We start from the raw sequence: 17,442 nt of genomic DNA, 5'->3' as shown, positions 1-17,442 counted from the left end.
TAGGTGGCCTAGCCTCCTCTGCCTGTTTTCGGGGGAGGAAGGCAGGGTGGTAATGAGCGGAGCTCGAAACCTCAGCGAAAAAGCAGCCAAAGGCATTGGAGACATCCTCAGGTGCCACAAGGACGTCATCCGTGACTGTCAAGCCAGAAACTGATGAGTGGACCTTAGTGCAAGATAGCCGGCGCAGGCTACCCCAGACAACAGGAGAAGGAGTATAAAACTGTTGAAGGTGCTTGTGAAAGCAACCCAGCTGGCTTTCTTTAATAATACGACGACACTGCGCACGTAATCGTTTATAATTGATACAATTCGCCACTGTAGGGTGGCATTTAAAGGTGCGTAAAGCATGTCGACGAGCACGTAAAGCGTCTCTACATGCTGCGGTCCACCAGGGGACCGGTACGCGACGTGGAGAAGAAGTAGTGTGAGGGATGGAATATTCAGCAGCAGTGAGAATGACTTCCGTGAGGTGTGTGACCTGACTATCGCAGCTTGTGAAGGTTTGATCCTGAAAGGTCACCCTGGAAGAGAAGAGCCCCCAGTCTGCTTTGGAGATATTCCAACTAGTTGAGCACGGAGAGGGGGGTATGATGCAGGAGATGGATAACATACGGGAAGTGGTCGTACGAATATGTATCAGAAAGTGCATACCACTCAAACCGACGTGCAAGTTGGGTAGTACATATAGAGAGGTCTAAATGGGAATAGGTGTGAGATGTGTCCAAAAGAAAAGTAGGGGCGCCAGTATTGAGGCAGACAAGATTGAGGTGGTTGAAAAGGTCTGCTAACAGGGAGCCCCTCGGGCAGGATGCTGGAGAGCCCCAAAGGGGATGGTGGGCATTGAAGTCTCCAGTTAACAAAAATGGTGCAGGTAGCTGAGCAATAATTTGCATCATGTCTGCCCTAGTAATGGCAGACGATGATGGAGTGTAAACGGTACAAATGGAAAATGTAAAAGTGGGGAGAGTAATTCGGACGGCAACTGCCTGCAGGCCGGTGTGCAATGTGATGGGATCGTAGTAAATATCATCCCGGACCAGCAACATAACCCCTCCATGAGCCGGAATACCTACCACAGGGGGTAGGTAAAAACGCACAGAGGTGTAGTGTGCCAAGGCAATTTGATCGCATGGGCGTAGCTTCGTTTCCTGGAGGGCTACGACGAGCGAACGGTGCAAGCGGAGCAGCAACTTTAGGTCCTCTCGGTTGGAGCGAATGCTGCGAATATTCCAGTGAATAAGTGCCATCATGAGAAGAAAAAGAGAAAGAAGATGCAAGAAGGGGTCACCTCGAAGGCCGCTGAGGGCCTGGCTTCGAGCGAGCACTGCCGCCGCTATTAGTAGGCGGAGAGTCATCGTCCATTGGTTCAATAGGTTCATCGACCATCTTGTTAAGATGGCCGGGAGGGGGAGTGTCCTCCACCGGTGAATGGCCAGATGTTCGGCTACCAGCAGTGTGGCCAGGCGAAATGGATGACGGCCTGGGGCGGCAACCGCTGGGTGGTGCAGGAGAAGAAATGCGCCGTGGCGCAGAAGGAGAACTGTGCTTCCTATGGGCCTTCTTGGAAGGTCGTTTAGTGGAAGTACTGGTCGATGGCTGGGACTTCGAGGTACGTAGGAAGTCTGCACGGGACGGTTCCTTCTTGAAGGCCCTTGCATCTGACTTCTGGGTCTTCGTCTTGGCAGAAGCTGATGCAGGTGCTTGTGTCTGAGGGGTGACGGGAGGAAGAGGAGACGTTGACCGGGCGATCTTAGCACTGGCCGAACGGACGACCGTAGTGCTGAAGGTCAGATCGCATGTTTGCGTCACCACCTCCCTGGTAGTCCGAGGACAGTACTGTATTTCCCCACTGGGAGCAGCGTGGGCTTCCTACTAGCAAATGGCTTGCGAGCAGCCGACGTGGACACTTTCTCTTTGACCCAAATTTCCTGTATACAGCGTTCTTCCTTGTAGATGGGACAGTCGCAGGAGGACGCTGCATGGTCACCCTGACAGTTCACACAACGAGGAGACGGAGGTGGACAGTCACCCTCATGGGCATCCCTACCACAAGTGACACATTTAGCCGCATTAGAACAAAACTGGCGAGTGTGATTAAAACGCTGACACTGGTAGCAGTGCGTAGGTGTCGGGACATAGGGGCGAACAGAAATAACCTCATAGCCCGCTTCGATGCGCAACGGCAGCTGAACACTATCAAAGATCAAGAAAAGTGTCCGGGTCAGTACAAGGTCATTGTTGACCTTTTTCATGACCCTATGGATAGCCGTCACACCCTGCTCAGTGAGGAAAGACTGAATCTCCTCGCCAGTCAATCCGTCGACTGATCTAGTATATACCACACCATGAGACAAATTCAAAGTGTGGTGTGCCTCCACCCGGACAGGGAACGTGTACAGGAGTGTGGCCCGAGGCAGTTTTTGTGACTGAAAGGCGCTCTCAGTTTCTAGTAACAAGGTACCGTTACACAACCTGGTACAAGACTTGACAGATCCGGCTATGGCATCTACGCCCTTCTGGATAACGAAAGGGTTGACAGAGGAAAAATCCTTTCCGTCCTCAGATCGAGAAACCACGAGGAACTGTGGGGCAGGCGGTAGTACTTTTGTCACTGGTGGCTGGTCAAGTTTCCGTTTTTGGGCAGAAGTCGAGAGAGAAGAAGAAGAGAAATCCATTGCGGAGGAATCCCCCATGATTGCCAGCGTCTCCGATGGCACGCTCCTTCCTTGTGGGGACCCTCTCAGAGGGCACTCCCGCCTTAGGTGAATGTTTACACCTCAGGTCACACCTCCCGAGAAACGGACGGAGGGACCAATCGGCATGGTCGGAAGGTGTCAGCTCAGCAATCACCCCTCCCTGGGCCTGGCCTTTACCAGGGGGTCTGTGCATGCCTTACTTGTCTACCCAGGGTGGGGAATTACGCGTTACCCCATCACCGGCTATGCTTGCGAACGCGTGGGTCGGCTTTCAGGCACGCACAGGGAGGAAGGAAGAAGAGGAAAAAGAAGGGAGAGAGGGAGAGAAAGGACAGACTGTCTCAAACGCCGAGGCGGAGACCAGAGAAGGCAAGGAGAAGAAGGCAAGGAGAAGGAGGAGGAGGCAAGGAGAAGGAGGCAAGGAGAAGGAGGCAAGGGAAAAAGTAAGTAAGACAGTGAGATGGAGAAGAACGAAGAAAGGAATCAACCAAAAAACGGAAGAAACCAGAGGAAGTGAAAAACCAAAATGATCGCAAATATAGGTTATGGAACCGTCCGTCTCCGGACGCAGGCGCTAACTACCCCCTTGAGGGGGAGGGACTCCTTTTAGTCGCCTCTTACGACAGGCAGGAATACCTCGGGCCTATTCTAACCCCCTGACCCGCACGGGGAAGGGCTACCTGTGAAAGCAGTCACGTGATCTACAAGTTAAGATACAACCACTGTGCTTCATTCTACACGGGCACGACAACCGACAAGCTGTCGGTCTGCACAAACAGACAATGACAACCCATAGCTGAGAAACAGCTGGAGCACCCAGTTGCTGGGTATGCTGCCTAACATGAAGTTCTTTATTCTAATGAGTGCTTCACATACTGTGCTATCTGGATCCTCCCCACCAACACCAGATTTTCCCACCAGCAACAGATTTTCTGAATTGTGCAGGTGGGAACTCTTCCTGAAATATATCCCATGTTCCCATAATCCTCCTGGCCTCAATCTTTGTTCTCCAGTCCCCTATCCCCTTCCCCGTTCATACTCAAGTGCTACAAAGCCTTCTATTCAACTAGAAAAGCACCACAGTCTTTTTACTGCTCTCCTTTTCTGGTACGATTGTCTACCATTTGTATAAATTTGATCCTAGGGGTTAAGGTCAACTTGCATATAACTACAGTAACATTCTTAACTAACAAAGCAAAGAGGCATATTTGTGTTATTGTACAGAGGTATTTGTTATAAAGTGAGGTTTACCTAAGAATGGCTAACAGCTGATTATTATTACACTTCTTGGCCACATCCAGAGGTGTCTCTCTCAAGCTGTTCTCAGCATCCTTTTTCGCTCTCAGGTCCAACAGTGCCTTTACCACATTTGCGTTGCCCCTCTGTGCCGCCAGGTGTAGTGGTGTGTTCCCATATACATCAGCAGCATTCACGTCACTGGAGGCTATCAAAAGCTCCTTAACAGTTTCCAGATTGTCAGCCTGCACGGCACAATGCAGAGGTATTTGGAGCCACCTGTCCCTCGCATCCACTCGCGCACCAGCCTGACGCAGACACTCTATGCTTTGCTTGTGTGACCTGGTAACTGCAGCTGCATAGTGCAGCGCAGTCCTACCATTCGAATCCCGTGCCTCCACATCTGCTCCAGCTTCCAGCAGAAACTTTATGTCGTCCTCGCCATAAATGTAGTCTGCAAGAAAATGAAGGGCAGTCCTCCCCCTCCTGTCTCGTGCCCCCACGTATGCCCCTGTGGCTAGGAGACGCTTCAAACTGCTTCTGGATTCAGCCGCCTGAAGCAGCTGCCTGTCCATTTCCTTCTGAGAAGCACTCCTGCAAAACAAAATACAGATCTGTCACTACTGCAAACACATGCCCATTAAAAGCAATGATCAAGAAAACAAATTACTATCATAATTGTGTAGACATCTGCACACAGAATTATTCAACATTATGGTTTTGTGGGTGTGAAGGTGTATCATATTGTGGGATAACTGAACACGACACTGCTCTACAGCCACAAAACAATAAAGTTATTATAAGTTTGGAAAGTATAGTACGACAGCTGCCCACAGCTGAAAATAAAAATACCTCTTCATTCGTGTATGATTTAAAGAAGTGCCCATACCTACGCACATGTAGCCTACAGACAGAAAAGCTGTGTATGTTAAGAGACTATTGCCTCATTGGTAAAAACTCAATTTCCATTTATTTAGCAACAAAATACACACATCAAAAAGAGTTTTGCATCACCCCAGTTCTCAGAGCTCCTGAAGATAGACATTGACTGTGGATATTGTATCACAGACTAAGTCCCTTTGACTGTTCAGAGATGTCACTAAACCCACTCCAAGACGTGAACAACCACGCATGAGCAGCACCTATTACAGAGACGGGGGCCGATGGCCGATCAGTTTGAGTCATTTCACCAGGAAAGAGGTACACGGATTGTGTTGTCTGTAGTCCAACTGTGCCTAGATGGTCAATAGCACAGTTCAATCGTGTCTGCATTATTACTTTGTTCCAGGAAGGGCTCTCAACAACCGAAATGTCCAGGCATCTCAGATACAACCAAAGCGATGTTGCTTGGACACAGGAGATACAGAGAGACAGGAAATGTCAGTGACATGCCTCGCACAGGCTGCCCAAGGGCTACTTCTGCAGTGGATGACAACTACCTACAGATTACGGCTCGGAGGAACCCTAACAGCAACACCACCATGTTGAATAATGCTTTTCATGCAGCCACAGGATGTCTTGTTACGACTCAAACTGTGCGAAATAGGTTGCATGATGTGAAACTTCACTCCCGATGTCCATGGTGAGGTCAATCTTTGCAACCACGACACCATGCAGTGCAGTACAGATGGGCCCAACAACATGCCAAATGGAACACTCAGGATTGGCACCACATTCTCTTCACCAATGAGTGTCGCATATGCCTTCAACCAGACAATCATCTGAGACATGTTTGGAGGCGAATCGGTCAAGCTGAATGCCTTAGACACACTGTCCAGCAAGTGCAGCAAGGTGGAGGTTCCCTGCTGTTTTGGGGTGGCATTATGTGGCACTGGCATACGCTCCTGGTGGTCATGGAAAGCGCCGTAAACAGCTGTACGAAATGTGAATGCCATGCTCCGATGGATAGTGCAACCATATCAGCAACATATTGGCAAGATATTCGTCTTCATGGATGACAATTCAGCCCCCCCCCCCCCCCCAAACTACTCATCTTGTGAATGACTTCCTTCAGGATATCGACATCGCTCGACTAGAGTGACCAACATGTTCTCCAGACATGAATCCTATTGAACATGTCTGGGATAGATTGAAAAGGGCTGTTTATGGACGACATGACCCACCAACCGCTCTGAGGTATTTACGCTGAATCACCATTGAGGAGTGGGACAATATGGACCAGCAGTGCCTTGATGAACATGTGGATAGTATATCATGACAAATACAGGCATGAATCAATGCAAGAGGACATGCTACTGGGTATTCGAGGTACTGGTGTGTACAGCAATCTGGACCACCACCTCTGAAGGTCTCACTGTATGGTGGTACAACATGCAACGTATGGTTTTCATGAGCAAGAAAAAGGGTGGAAATGATGTTTATGTTGATCTCTATTCTAATTTTCCGCACAGGTTCTGGATCTCTCAGAATTGAGGTGACGCTAAACTTTTTTTGATATGTCTAATAATCAATAATTTCTGGGCAAATAATAATCCACTTACAAATAAATCTCTACTAATATGCAATGTAACTATTATTTTTATATTGAGATTTAAATATCAATGCCAAATTGGCTGTCAAAAGAGCAGTGTATGATGCCTTCAATGACTACCATAGCAGAATACTGTCAAATGATATTTCACAAAACCTAAAGAAATTATGGTCATATGTAAATGCTGTTAGTGGCACCAAAGTTAGTGTAGAGTGTGGTGTCACCGCCAGACACCACACTTGCTAGGTGGTAGCTTTAAATCGGCTGCGGTCCATTGGTACATGTCGGACCCGCGTGTCGCCACTTTCAGTGATAGCAGACCGAGCGCCACCACACGGCAGGTCTAGAGAGACGTACTAGCACTCGCCCCAGTTGTACGGACGACTTTGCTAGCGACTACACTGACGAAGCCTCGCTCTTTTGCAGAGCAGATAGTTAGAATAGCCTTCAGCTAAGTCCATCGCTACGACCTAGCAAGGCGCCATTAGCCTTACATAGCTTGTATCTAAAGAGTCTCACTTGTATCGCCACAATCTCCAGATGTACAACAAGGATGGATTAAAGTTAAGTATTCCAGAAGCTACGTACTTTTCTTTATAGCATTCATTACGTATCCTGTTGCAGACCTATCTCTATTCTGCGTGAGCTTATAGTGTGTATTTCGGTCTCCTCAAACCACACTGTGTCGGCACTTCTGTCGACACATCATAAAGTTCTTAGCAAATGACGCAGGAATTGAAACAGAGTAGCAAAGCAAAAGCTGAAATGCTTAACTCCATTTTCAAATGTTCCTTTACAAAAGAAAAGCCAGGAGAATTACCGCAATTTAATCCTCGTACCACTAAAAAGATGAATGAATAAGTGCTTGTGTCAGTGGTGTTGAGAAACAGCTGAAACTGTTAAAAATGAATAAAGCTCCAGGGCCCAATGAAATCCCAACAAGATTCTTTAATGAATTTGCAGCTGAATTAGCCACTCTTCATCGTATTATCTCTCAAACGAACCGTGCCCAATTCTTGACAAAAAGCACAGGACATATCTGTCTATGAGAAGGGAAGTTCAAGTGATCCACAGAACTACCAAACAATATCCTTGACATTGATTTGTTGTAGAATCTTACAACATATTCTGAGCTCAAACATAAATTCTCAGTACCACACCTACACTTATTCTCAAAAGCATGAGTATATTGTCCATCGAGTGGAATTGGTGTCTGGATTGAGAACTTTTGGATAGGGAGGATGCAGCATGTCATTTTGGATTGGGAGTCGTTGTCAGATGTTGAATTAACTTCAGGTGTGTCCCAGGAAAGTATGTTGGGACCATTGCTGTTCATATTATATATTAATGACCTTGCAGACAATTTTAATAGTAAACTCAAGATATTTTGGAAATGATGCAGTTAAATAATGAAGTACTGTCTGAAAGAAGCTGCAGAAATATTCAGTCAGATCTTAATAAGATTTCAAAGTGGTGCAAAGATTGCCAACTTGTTTAAAGGTTCAGAATTGTATAACTATGCATTTCACAAAAGGGAAAAACTTAGTGTCCTATGACTATAATATCGATGAGTCACTGTTGGAATTGGCCAATTCATACAAATACCCTGATGTAATACTTTGTGGGGATATGAAATGGAATGATCACATAGCTTCAGTTGTAGGTAAAGCAGGTGGTAGACTTCAGTTTATTGGTAGAATACTGGGAAGTGTAATCAGTCTACAAATAAGATTCTTTAAAAATCACTCATGTGACCCATCGTAGAATATTGTTCACATGTGTGAAACCTGTAACAAATAGGACTAACAGGGGATATTGAACATATGCAGAGAAGGGCAGCATGAATGGTCACAGGTTTGTCTGACCCATGGGAAACTGTCTCAGAGATACTGAAGGAACTGAGATGGACAACTCTTGAAAATAGACATAAACTATCCTGAGAAACTCAATTAACAAAGTTTCATGAGCCACTCGCAACTAGAGTGGGAAAAAAAACTGTCTATGTGCCTCCAAATAAACCATAATTTCTCGTATCTTATCATTGTAGTCCTTACATGAAATGTATGTTGGTGGCAATAGGATCGTTTTGCAGTGACATTCAGGTGCTGGTTCTCTAAATTTTCCCAGTAGTATTTCTTGAAAAGAATGTCACCTTCCCTCTAGGAGTTCCCAAAGTACCTCTGTAGTACTTGCATGTTGCCTGAACCTACCAATAACACAGCTGGCAACTGGCTCTGAATTGCTTCGATGTCTTTCTTTAATATGACCTTCTGCAGATCCTGAACACACGATCAGTGCTCAAGATTAGGCCACACCAGTGTCCCATACGTGGTCTACTTTCCAGATGAGCCACACTTTCCCAAAATTATTTCATTAAACCAAAGCTGACTATTTGCCTTCCCTACCATAATCCACAATAAATGAATGCCCCATATTGGAAATGATCTACACCAGGTCTCAGAACAATGATAAAACAGCAGTCATTAGTAAGCACATGCTGCAGTTTTGTGCCCAAGCTATTTGTCGTGACCTGAGTCCTAAATCAAATACAGCCTGAGGAAAATGCAAATTTTCTCTCAATCTGCACTCAATTGGCTGCCTCCCAGTGTTACCTATAAAACATCTTAATACTGCATGTCTATGTAATAATCCGCCTGTTATTACACAGTTGCTAACACTACTGTGGTATCACTCATTTGGAGTAGCATGCCATTTGGATGCTCCAGGCCCCTACCAGAGGCCGCTGACTGTGGACAGCACATCATTTACCTGTAGCTGAGAGCCAGTGGCCCATAAAGGAAAAAAATTCTCTAAATATATAGTATTGATGCACCATCCCTGGCCAGCAGTCTGTATCAGACAGTCAGTCAGTCTGTCTGTCTGTGTGTCTGTGCTTCTCAACCATTACATACTTGTAATTGTTTTGTATTTGTTATTCAGAATGCATCAACATGTGTTCACTAGTCATTTGATTGAACACAATTGTAATCTGTATCCATTCTGTGTGTTGTCAGTTTATGATGTGTAATTGTTATGCTATCACTCTGTAACCAATAAATTGTATTTTTGAGTGACAGCATTCTCATTGCATAGCCACATCACAACAGTTCCAGATCCAATGGACAAACATCAGTGTAGATACTAAGGTAATCATTGTACGGTCGTCCGAAGACATGTGAATATCTCAAAAAATCTACCAACAATAACTTACAACTACAACTAAGGCGGCTCAGCCTAATAACTTGGGCCTCTGCACTCTGGCACACCAGCACCCACAACAAAATAAGTGCAGTTTGGAGAGCAGAGCTGCTCCGCAAATATGTGTTGAACTGATGAATAAATGTTCCATTTGCTAAGAAGTTCTTTACTTTAGTCCACACCAATTGGGACTTTTTCTATTGAAGTCATTTTCTAGTGGAATCTAAAACTGACATTGTAAATGCAATCAAATATTGTGCATAGTGATATAATGAATATTTATGTAAATATAGTTTTGAAGAAGAAAAACTAAGTTTACACATGAACAATATAAGTACAGAGAAAGAAAAACATTGTTTATATAATGTTGTGGTGAGATGAAGTTCTAAAATATGATACTGCAGTGCGTGTTTTGTTGAGAAGCACAATTCAATGTTTCTTCAGACATGCGTGCATATCCAGAGGAATAGGTACTGTGGTGAAAACAGCCATTACAAAATACATGAAACATATTCACAGTTGTGAATATGGACATCCATCAGTTGTATAATGGAATGACGACAATGAAAATTTGTGACGGACCGGGACTCGAACCCAGATTCCCACTTATTGCGAGTGATTGCCTTACCGTTAGGCTATCTGAGCACACTCCACAGCCAGATGGTTGATGACAAGTGGAAGTCTAGGTCTGGCTGGGGAGCTTGCTCAGATAGCCTAATGCTAAGGTGACCACTAGCAATAAGCAGGAAATTCGGTTTTGAATCCCCCTCGAGCACAAATTTTCATTGTTATCGTTCCATTATACAGCTGATGGTTTGTTGTCAAATCTTAGAACATATTGTGAGCTCATCTGAGCTCCAATATAATAAGAAATCTTGGACAGAATGACTTCCTCACTGCCAACCAGCACGGATTCTGAAAATATCGATCATGTGAAAACCGACTTGCACTTATCTCAAATGACATACTGGAAGCTTTGGATCCATGCAATCAGGTAGGTGCAATAAACCTTGCTTTCTGAAAAGCATTTGACTCAGTACCACATCTATGCTTACTGTCAAAAGTATGATCACATGGGGTGTTAAGTCACATTTGTGACTGGATTGAGGGCTAGGGAGGAAGCAGCATGTTATCTTGGGTGGAGAATCATCGTCAGATGTAGAAGTAACTTCAGTTGTACCCCAGGGAAGTGAGTTGGGATCCTTGCCGTTCATGTTGTATATTAATGGCCTTGGAGACAATCTTAATAACAACACCAGACTTTTTGCAGATGATGCAGTTATCTATGATTAACTACTATCTGAAAGAAGCTGCATAAATATTCAGGAAGATCTCGATAACATTTCAAAGTGGTGCAAAGACTGGCAAATTGCTTTACATGTTCAAAAACATAAAATTGTGCATTTCATAAAATGAAAAAAAAAAAACAACATAATATCCTATGACTATAATATCAATAAGACACTGTTCAAATCCACGAACTCATACAAATATCTGGGTGTAGCACTTCGTAGGGATATGAAGTGGAATGATCACATAGGCTCATAAAGCAGGTGGTAGACTTCAGTTTATTGATAGAAGTGCAACCAGTCTACAGAGGAGATTGCTTACAAATCACTCATGCACTCAATCCAAGAATATTGCACAAGTGTGTCGGACTCGTACCAAATAGGACTAACAGGGGATATTGAATGTATACAGAGGAGAGTAGCATGAATGGTGACAGGTTTGTCTGACCTACGGCGAAATGTCACAGAGATACTGAAGAAACTGAACTGGAAGACTCTTGAAGATGGATGTAAATTATCCCAAGAAAGTCTATTAACAAAGTTTCAAGAACCGTCATTAAATGGTGATTCTAGGAATATACTACAACCACATACGTATCACTCACATGGGGACTGTGAGGATCTTTGTACGCACTGAGGCACTGAAACTATTATTCTTCCCATGCTCCACATGTGAATGGAACACGAAGAAACCCTGATAACTGGTACAACGAGATGTACCTTTTGTTATGCACCTCATGGTGGTTTTCAGAGTATTGACATAGATGTAGAAGGCTCCAACTGTGCTGTCGTTGTTGTTGTTTTCAGTCTGAATACTCGTTTGATGCAGCTCTCTGTGTGCTATTCTATCCTGAGCAGGCCTCTTCATCTTAGAATAACTACTGCAACCTACATCCATTTGAACCATGTTACTGTATTTATCCCTTGTTCTCTCTCTAAAGTGTCTATCCCCTGTGCATACCTTCAATACCTTAATGAACAATTCTTTCATTCCTCAGAATGTGTCCTATCAACAAATCCCTTCTTTTAGTCAAGTTGTACCACAGATTTATTTTCTTTCCAATTCGATTTGGTGCCTTCTCATTAATCACATGATCTACCCATCCAATCTACAGCACCAGATTTCAAAAGTTTCTACTCTCTTTACGTCAGAACTGCTTATTGTTCACATTTCACTTCCATATAAGGCTACACTGCATCCAAGAAAAAAACATTTGAACATTTAAATTTATATACATGTTAACAAATTTCTCTCTTTCACAAATGCTTTCCTTGCTACAGCCATTTGCATTTTATATCCTCACTACTTTGGCCAGCATCAGTTATTTTGCTGCCCAACTAGTGAAACTCACATTGCTTTTAGTGCATCATTTTCTAATCTGTTTCACTTAGGATAACTTGATTTAATTTGGCTGCATTCCATTGCCCTTGCTTTGCTTTTGTTAATGTTCATCTTATATCCTCCTTTAAAGACACTGTCCATTCCATTCAACTGCTCTTCCAAATTCTTTGCTGCCTCTCACAGAATTGCAATGTTATTGCCAAAGCCCAAAGTTTTTATTTCTTCTTCCTGAACATTAATTCATTACCCCAATTTTTCTTTGGTTCCCTTTAGTGCTTACTCAGTCTACAGACTGAATAATACCTGCTATAGGCAGCAACCCTGTCTCACTCCCTTCTCAACCACTGCTTCCCCTTCACGTCCTGCGACTCTTATAGCTGCAAGAATTTCAAAGTGTGTGTTCCAGTCAACATTGTCAAAATATTTTTCTAACCCTACAAATGCTGTAAATTTAGGTTTGCCTTATCTTAACCTACCTTCCAAAGTAAGTCATTATTGACTCATGTATTCCTACACTTCTCTACAAACCATACTGATCTTCCCTGATGTTGGCTTCTACCAGGTTTTTCATTCTTCTGTAAAGAATTTGTGTTAGCAGTTTGCAACCATGACACATTAAACTGATAGTTTAGGAAGATACACACCTGTCAGCACCTGCTTTCTTTGGAATGGGAACAATTATATTCTGCCTGAAGTCTGAGGATATTTCACCCATCTCATATATCTTGCACACCAAGTGGAGTAGTTTTGTCATGGCTGGCTCTCCCAAGGACATCAGTAATACTGAAGGAATATCATCTACTCCAGGGGCCTAAACTTATATCTGTCAGAGCTCTGTCAAATTATCACAGTATCGTATCTGCCATCAGATCTTCACCTACTTCCTCCACTTTTTCTATAATATTGTCCTCAAATTTGCTTCCCCGTATACAGATACTCTATATACTCCTTCCATCTTTCAGCTTTCCCTTCTTGCTTAGTACTGTTTTGCCATCTGAGCTTTGGTATTCTTACAGTTGCTTCTTTTTCTCCAAGGGCCTCTTTAATCTTCCTATGGATAGTATTTATCTTCCTCCTAGATATACATTCTTTACAGCCTTGCATCTTTCCTTTAGCCATTCCTGCTTATCTAATATGCACTTTCTGCCGGTCTATTTGTTTTAGACACTTGTATTCCATTTGCCTGCTTCATTTGCTGCATTTTTATATTTTCTCCTTTTGTTAGTTATATTCAACATATTTTGCGTTATCCACGGACTTTTACTAGGCCCTGTCTTTTTACCTATTTGGGCCTTGTCTTTTTACTTACTTGATCATCTGTTGCTTTCATTATTTCATCTTACAAAGCTACCCATTTGTCTTCTACTGTATCCCCTTCCTCTGTTTCAGTCAAACATTGCCTAATACTTCCTCTCAAACTATCAATAATCTCTGATTCTTTCAATTTATCTATCTCCCAGCCTTTTAATTTCCTATCTCTTTGCAATTTAAGTTATAATCTACATTCATAGCCAACAAATGGTGGCCAGAACACACATGTGCCCCTGGAATCACTTACAGTTTAAAATTTGGGTCTGAGATCTCCAGGTCTCTTTTACGCATAGAACATTGTTATGCGATCCCCCCCCCCCCCTTCCCCCACCCCACCCACCCATGAATCACACAATTGGTGGGGTGGCTTGTGTGTCTCAACGATACAAATAGCTGTACTGTACGTGCAATCACAATGGAGGGGTACCTGTTGAGAGGCCAGACAGACGTGTGGTTCCTGAAGAGGGACAGGAGCCTTCTCAGTAGTTGCAAGGGCATCAGTCTGGATGATTGGCTGATCTGACCTTGTATCATCAACCAAAACAGCCTTGCTGTGCTGGTACTGCGAACAGCTGAAGGCAAGGTGAAACTACAGCTGTAATTTTTCCAGATGGCATGCTGCTCTATTATATTGGTAAAGATGATGGCCTCATCTTAGATAAACTATTTCAGAGGTAAAACAGGGCAGGGACTACTCAGGAGGATGTCGTCATTAAGGACAAATAAAACTGGCATTCAACTGATTAGAGCATGGAATGTTAGATCCCTTAATCAGGCAGATAGGTTAGAAAATTTAAAAATGGAAATGAATAGGTCGAAGTTTGATATAGTGAGAATTAGTGAAATTTGGTGGCAGGAGGAAAAGGACTTCTGGGTAGGTGAGTACTGGGTTACAAATACAAAGTCAAATAAGGATAATGCAGGAGCATATTTAATCATGTATAATAAATAAGAATGGCAGTAAGATACTATGAACAGCATAATAATCACGTTATTGCAGCCAAGGTAGACATTAAGTCCATACTTACCACAACAGTACAACTTTACATGCCAACTAGATCTGCACATGATGAAGAGGCTGAATAAATGTATGATCAGATAAAAGAAATTCAGATAGTTATGGGAGACGAAAATTTGACTGTGATAGGTGTCTGGAATTTGACAGCAGGAAAAGGAAGAGAAGGAAAAGTAGTAAGTAAATATGGACTGGTGGAAAGGGAAGAGGAAGCCACCTGGTAGAATTTTGCATAGAGCATAATTTAGTCATCACTAACACTTGGTTTAAGAATCATGATTGAAGGTTGTATGTGGGGAAGAGATCTGGAGACATCAAAAGGTTGCAGATTGATATTATATAATCAATAATAATCAATAGATATTTTTGGAACCAGATTTAAATTGCAAGACATTTACATGGCAAATGTGAGCTCTAAACCACAATTTATTTGTTATGAACTGCAGATTAAAACTGGAGAAACTGCAAACAGGTAGGAAATTTAGGAGATTGGGCTTGGTAAGTTGAAAGAACCAGGAGTTGTTGAGAGAATTTCAGAGGAAGCATTAGGCAATGGTTGACTAGAACAGGGGGAAGGAATACAGAAGAAGACGAATTGGTAGCTTTAAGAGCTGAAATAGTACAAGCAGCAGAATATCAAATATGTACAAGGACAGCCAGCAGTGACAGAATGCTTCCATTTGGTGTACAAGATGTGTAAGACAGGCAAAACCCTGACTTCAAGAAGAATGTAATAATTCCAATTCCAAAAAACGCAGTTTCTAACAGGTGTGGAAACTACTGAATTATCAATTAAATAAGTCATTGTTGAAATTAGTAACATAAATTCTTTACAAAAGAATGTAAAAACTGGTGGAAACTGACCTTGGGGAAGATCAGTTTGCATTCTGGGGAAAAGTAGGAGCATGCGAGACAATATTGACCCTATGACTTATATTAGAAGGTATCTTAAGGAATGGCAAAACTATATTTATAGCATTTGTACACTTAGCAAAAGCTTTTGACAATGGTGACTAGAGTACTCTCTTTGAAATTATGAATATAGGAGGGTTAAAATACATTGAGTGAAAGGGTATTTACAACTTGTAGAGAAACCAGATGGCAGCTATAAGAATCGAAGGGTGTGAAAAGAAAGCAGTTGAGAAGGGAGTGAGACAGGTTTTCAGCCTATCCCCAATGTTATTTAATCTGTAGAGCAAATAAAAATTTGGAGTAGGAATTAAGGTTCAGGGAGAAGAAATAAAAACTTTGAGGTTTTCGGATGACATTGTAACTCTGTCAGAGACAACAAAGGTCTGGAAGAGCAGTTGAATGGGATGGACAGTGGCTTGAAAGGAGAATATAAGATGAACATCAACTAAGACAAACAAGAATAATGGAATGTAGTCAAATTAAATCAGGTGGTGCTGAGGGAATTAGATTAGGAAACAAGACACTGAATGTAGTAGACGAGTTTTGCTATTTGGGCAGCAAAATAACTTAAGATGGCCCAAGTAGAGAGGATATAAAATGTAGACTAGCAATGGCAAGAAACGCGTTTCTGAAGAAGAGAAATTTGTTACCATCAAATATAGGTTTAAATGTTACGAAGTCTTATGAAGTGTAGCCATGTATAGGGATGACACATGGATAATAAACAGTTTAGACAAGAAGAGAATAGAAGCTTCTGAAATGCGCTGCTACAGAAAAATACTGAAAGGATAGATCATGTAATTAATGAGGAGATACTGAACAGAATTCGGAGAAAAGAAATATGTGGCAGAACTTAATTAAAAGAAGGTACTTGTTGATAGGATGCATTCTGGGACATCAAGGAATCACCAATTTAGTACTGGAGGGAAGTGTGGAGGGAGGTGGGGAGGGGGTAAATATCATAGAGGAAGACCAAGAGATGAATACAGTAAGCATATTCAGAAGGTTGCAGTAACTATTCAGAGAGGAAGAGGCTCGAACAAGATGGAGTCCATGAAGAGCTGCTTCAAACCAGTGTTTGGACTGAAGACGGCAACAACAACAACAACAACAACAACATGATTTTTAAACCAAGTGTTAGCAATTGTTAAATTATGCTTTCTGCAAAAATCTTCTTTCATTCCTTTCCTGTAGTCCACATGCTTCTACTATTTTTCCTTCATGTCCTTTTCTTCCTGCTATGAGATTCCAGTCTGCCATAACAATTACATTTTCCCTCCTCTTATCTGAATAATTTCTTTCAGTCTCTTCATCATTTGTAGAGCTGGTCAGTGTTAGCTTTATAAGTATCTTTGTTACAATAATGCGTTCCCTCTGCTGTATATACTAGCTTACCCCATTCCTGTTTTCTTTCATTATAATATCTACTCCTGCATTATCACTTTTTGGCTTTGTATTATGAACCCTTTACTTGCCTGAGCAGAAGCCCTGGTTTTCCTGCCACTGCACATTACTAATTCCCAGTATATCAACCTTCAACCTATCTATTCCCTGTTTTAAATTTTCTAACCTCTCTAGCCAATTAAGAAAGCTAACATTCCACACTCCAACCCACATACCCCAGTTTTGGTTTTCCAAGTGGCGATATCTTTCTTATTAGTCCCCATCCAGAGATCCGAATGGGGAACAATTTTACCTCCAGAATATTTTACCTGAGAGGATGCCATCAACACCAAACCATACAGAAGAGGTGCATGCCCTGGAGAAAAATAACTGCTGTAGTTTACCCTTGCTTTCAGCCATTTGCAGTACCAGCACAGCACGGCCCATTACCAGGCCAGATCATTCAATCATCCAGACTGTTGCCCCTCGAACTACTGAAAAGTCTGCTGCCCCTCCTCAGGAGCCACACATTTGTCTGGCTCTCCACAGACATGCCTCCACTGTGGTTG

General features: G+C 42.8%; 1 protein-coding gene across 1 annotated transcript in view; it reads right to left on the bottom strand.

Moving 5' to 3' along the window:
- Nucleotides 1–17,442, bottom strand: part of LOC124717106 (ankyrin repeat domain-containing protein 65-like) — a 50,334-nt gene that overhangs the window by 23,295 nt on the left and 9,597 nt on the right. The window contains exon 2 of the mRNA XM_047243816.1: nucleotides 3,948–4,526. Coding sequence (XP_047099772.1) covers nucleotides 3,948–4,526 — 579 coding nt within the window. The remainder of the gene's footprint in view (nucleotides 1–3,947; nucleotides 4,527–17,442) is intronic.

The sequence above is a fragment of the Schistocerca piceifrons genome, chromosome 9, assembly GCF_021461385.2.
Source record: "Schistocerca piceifrons isolate TAMUIC-IGC-003096 chromosome 9, iqSchPice1.1, whole genome shotgun sequence".
NCBI classification, from domain to species: Eukaryota; Metazoa; Arthropoda; class Insecta; order Orthoptera; family Acrididae; genus Schistocerca; species Schistocerca piceifrons.
This window is presented reverse-complemented; position numbering and strand designations above follow the sequence as displayed.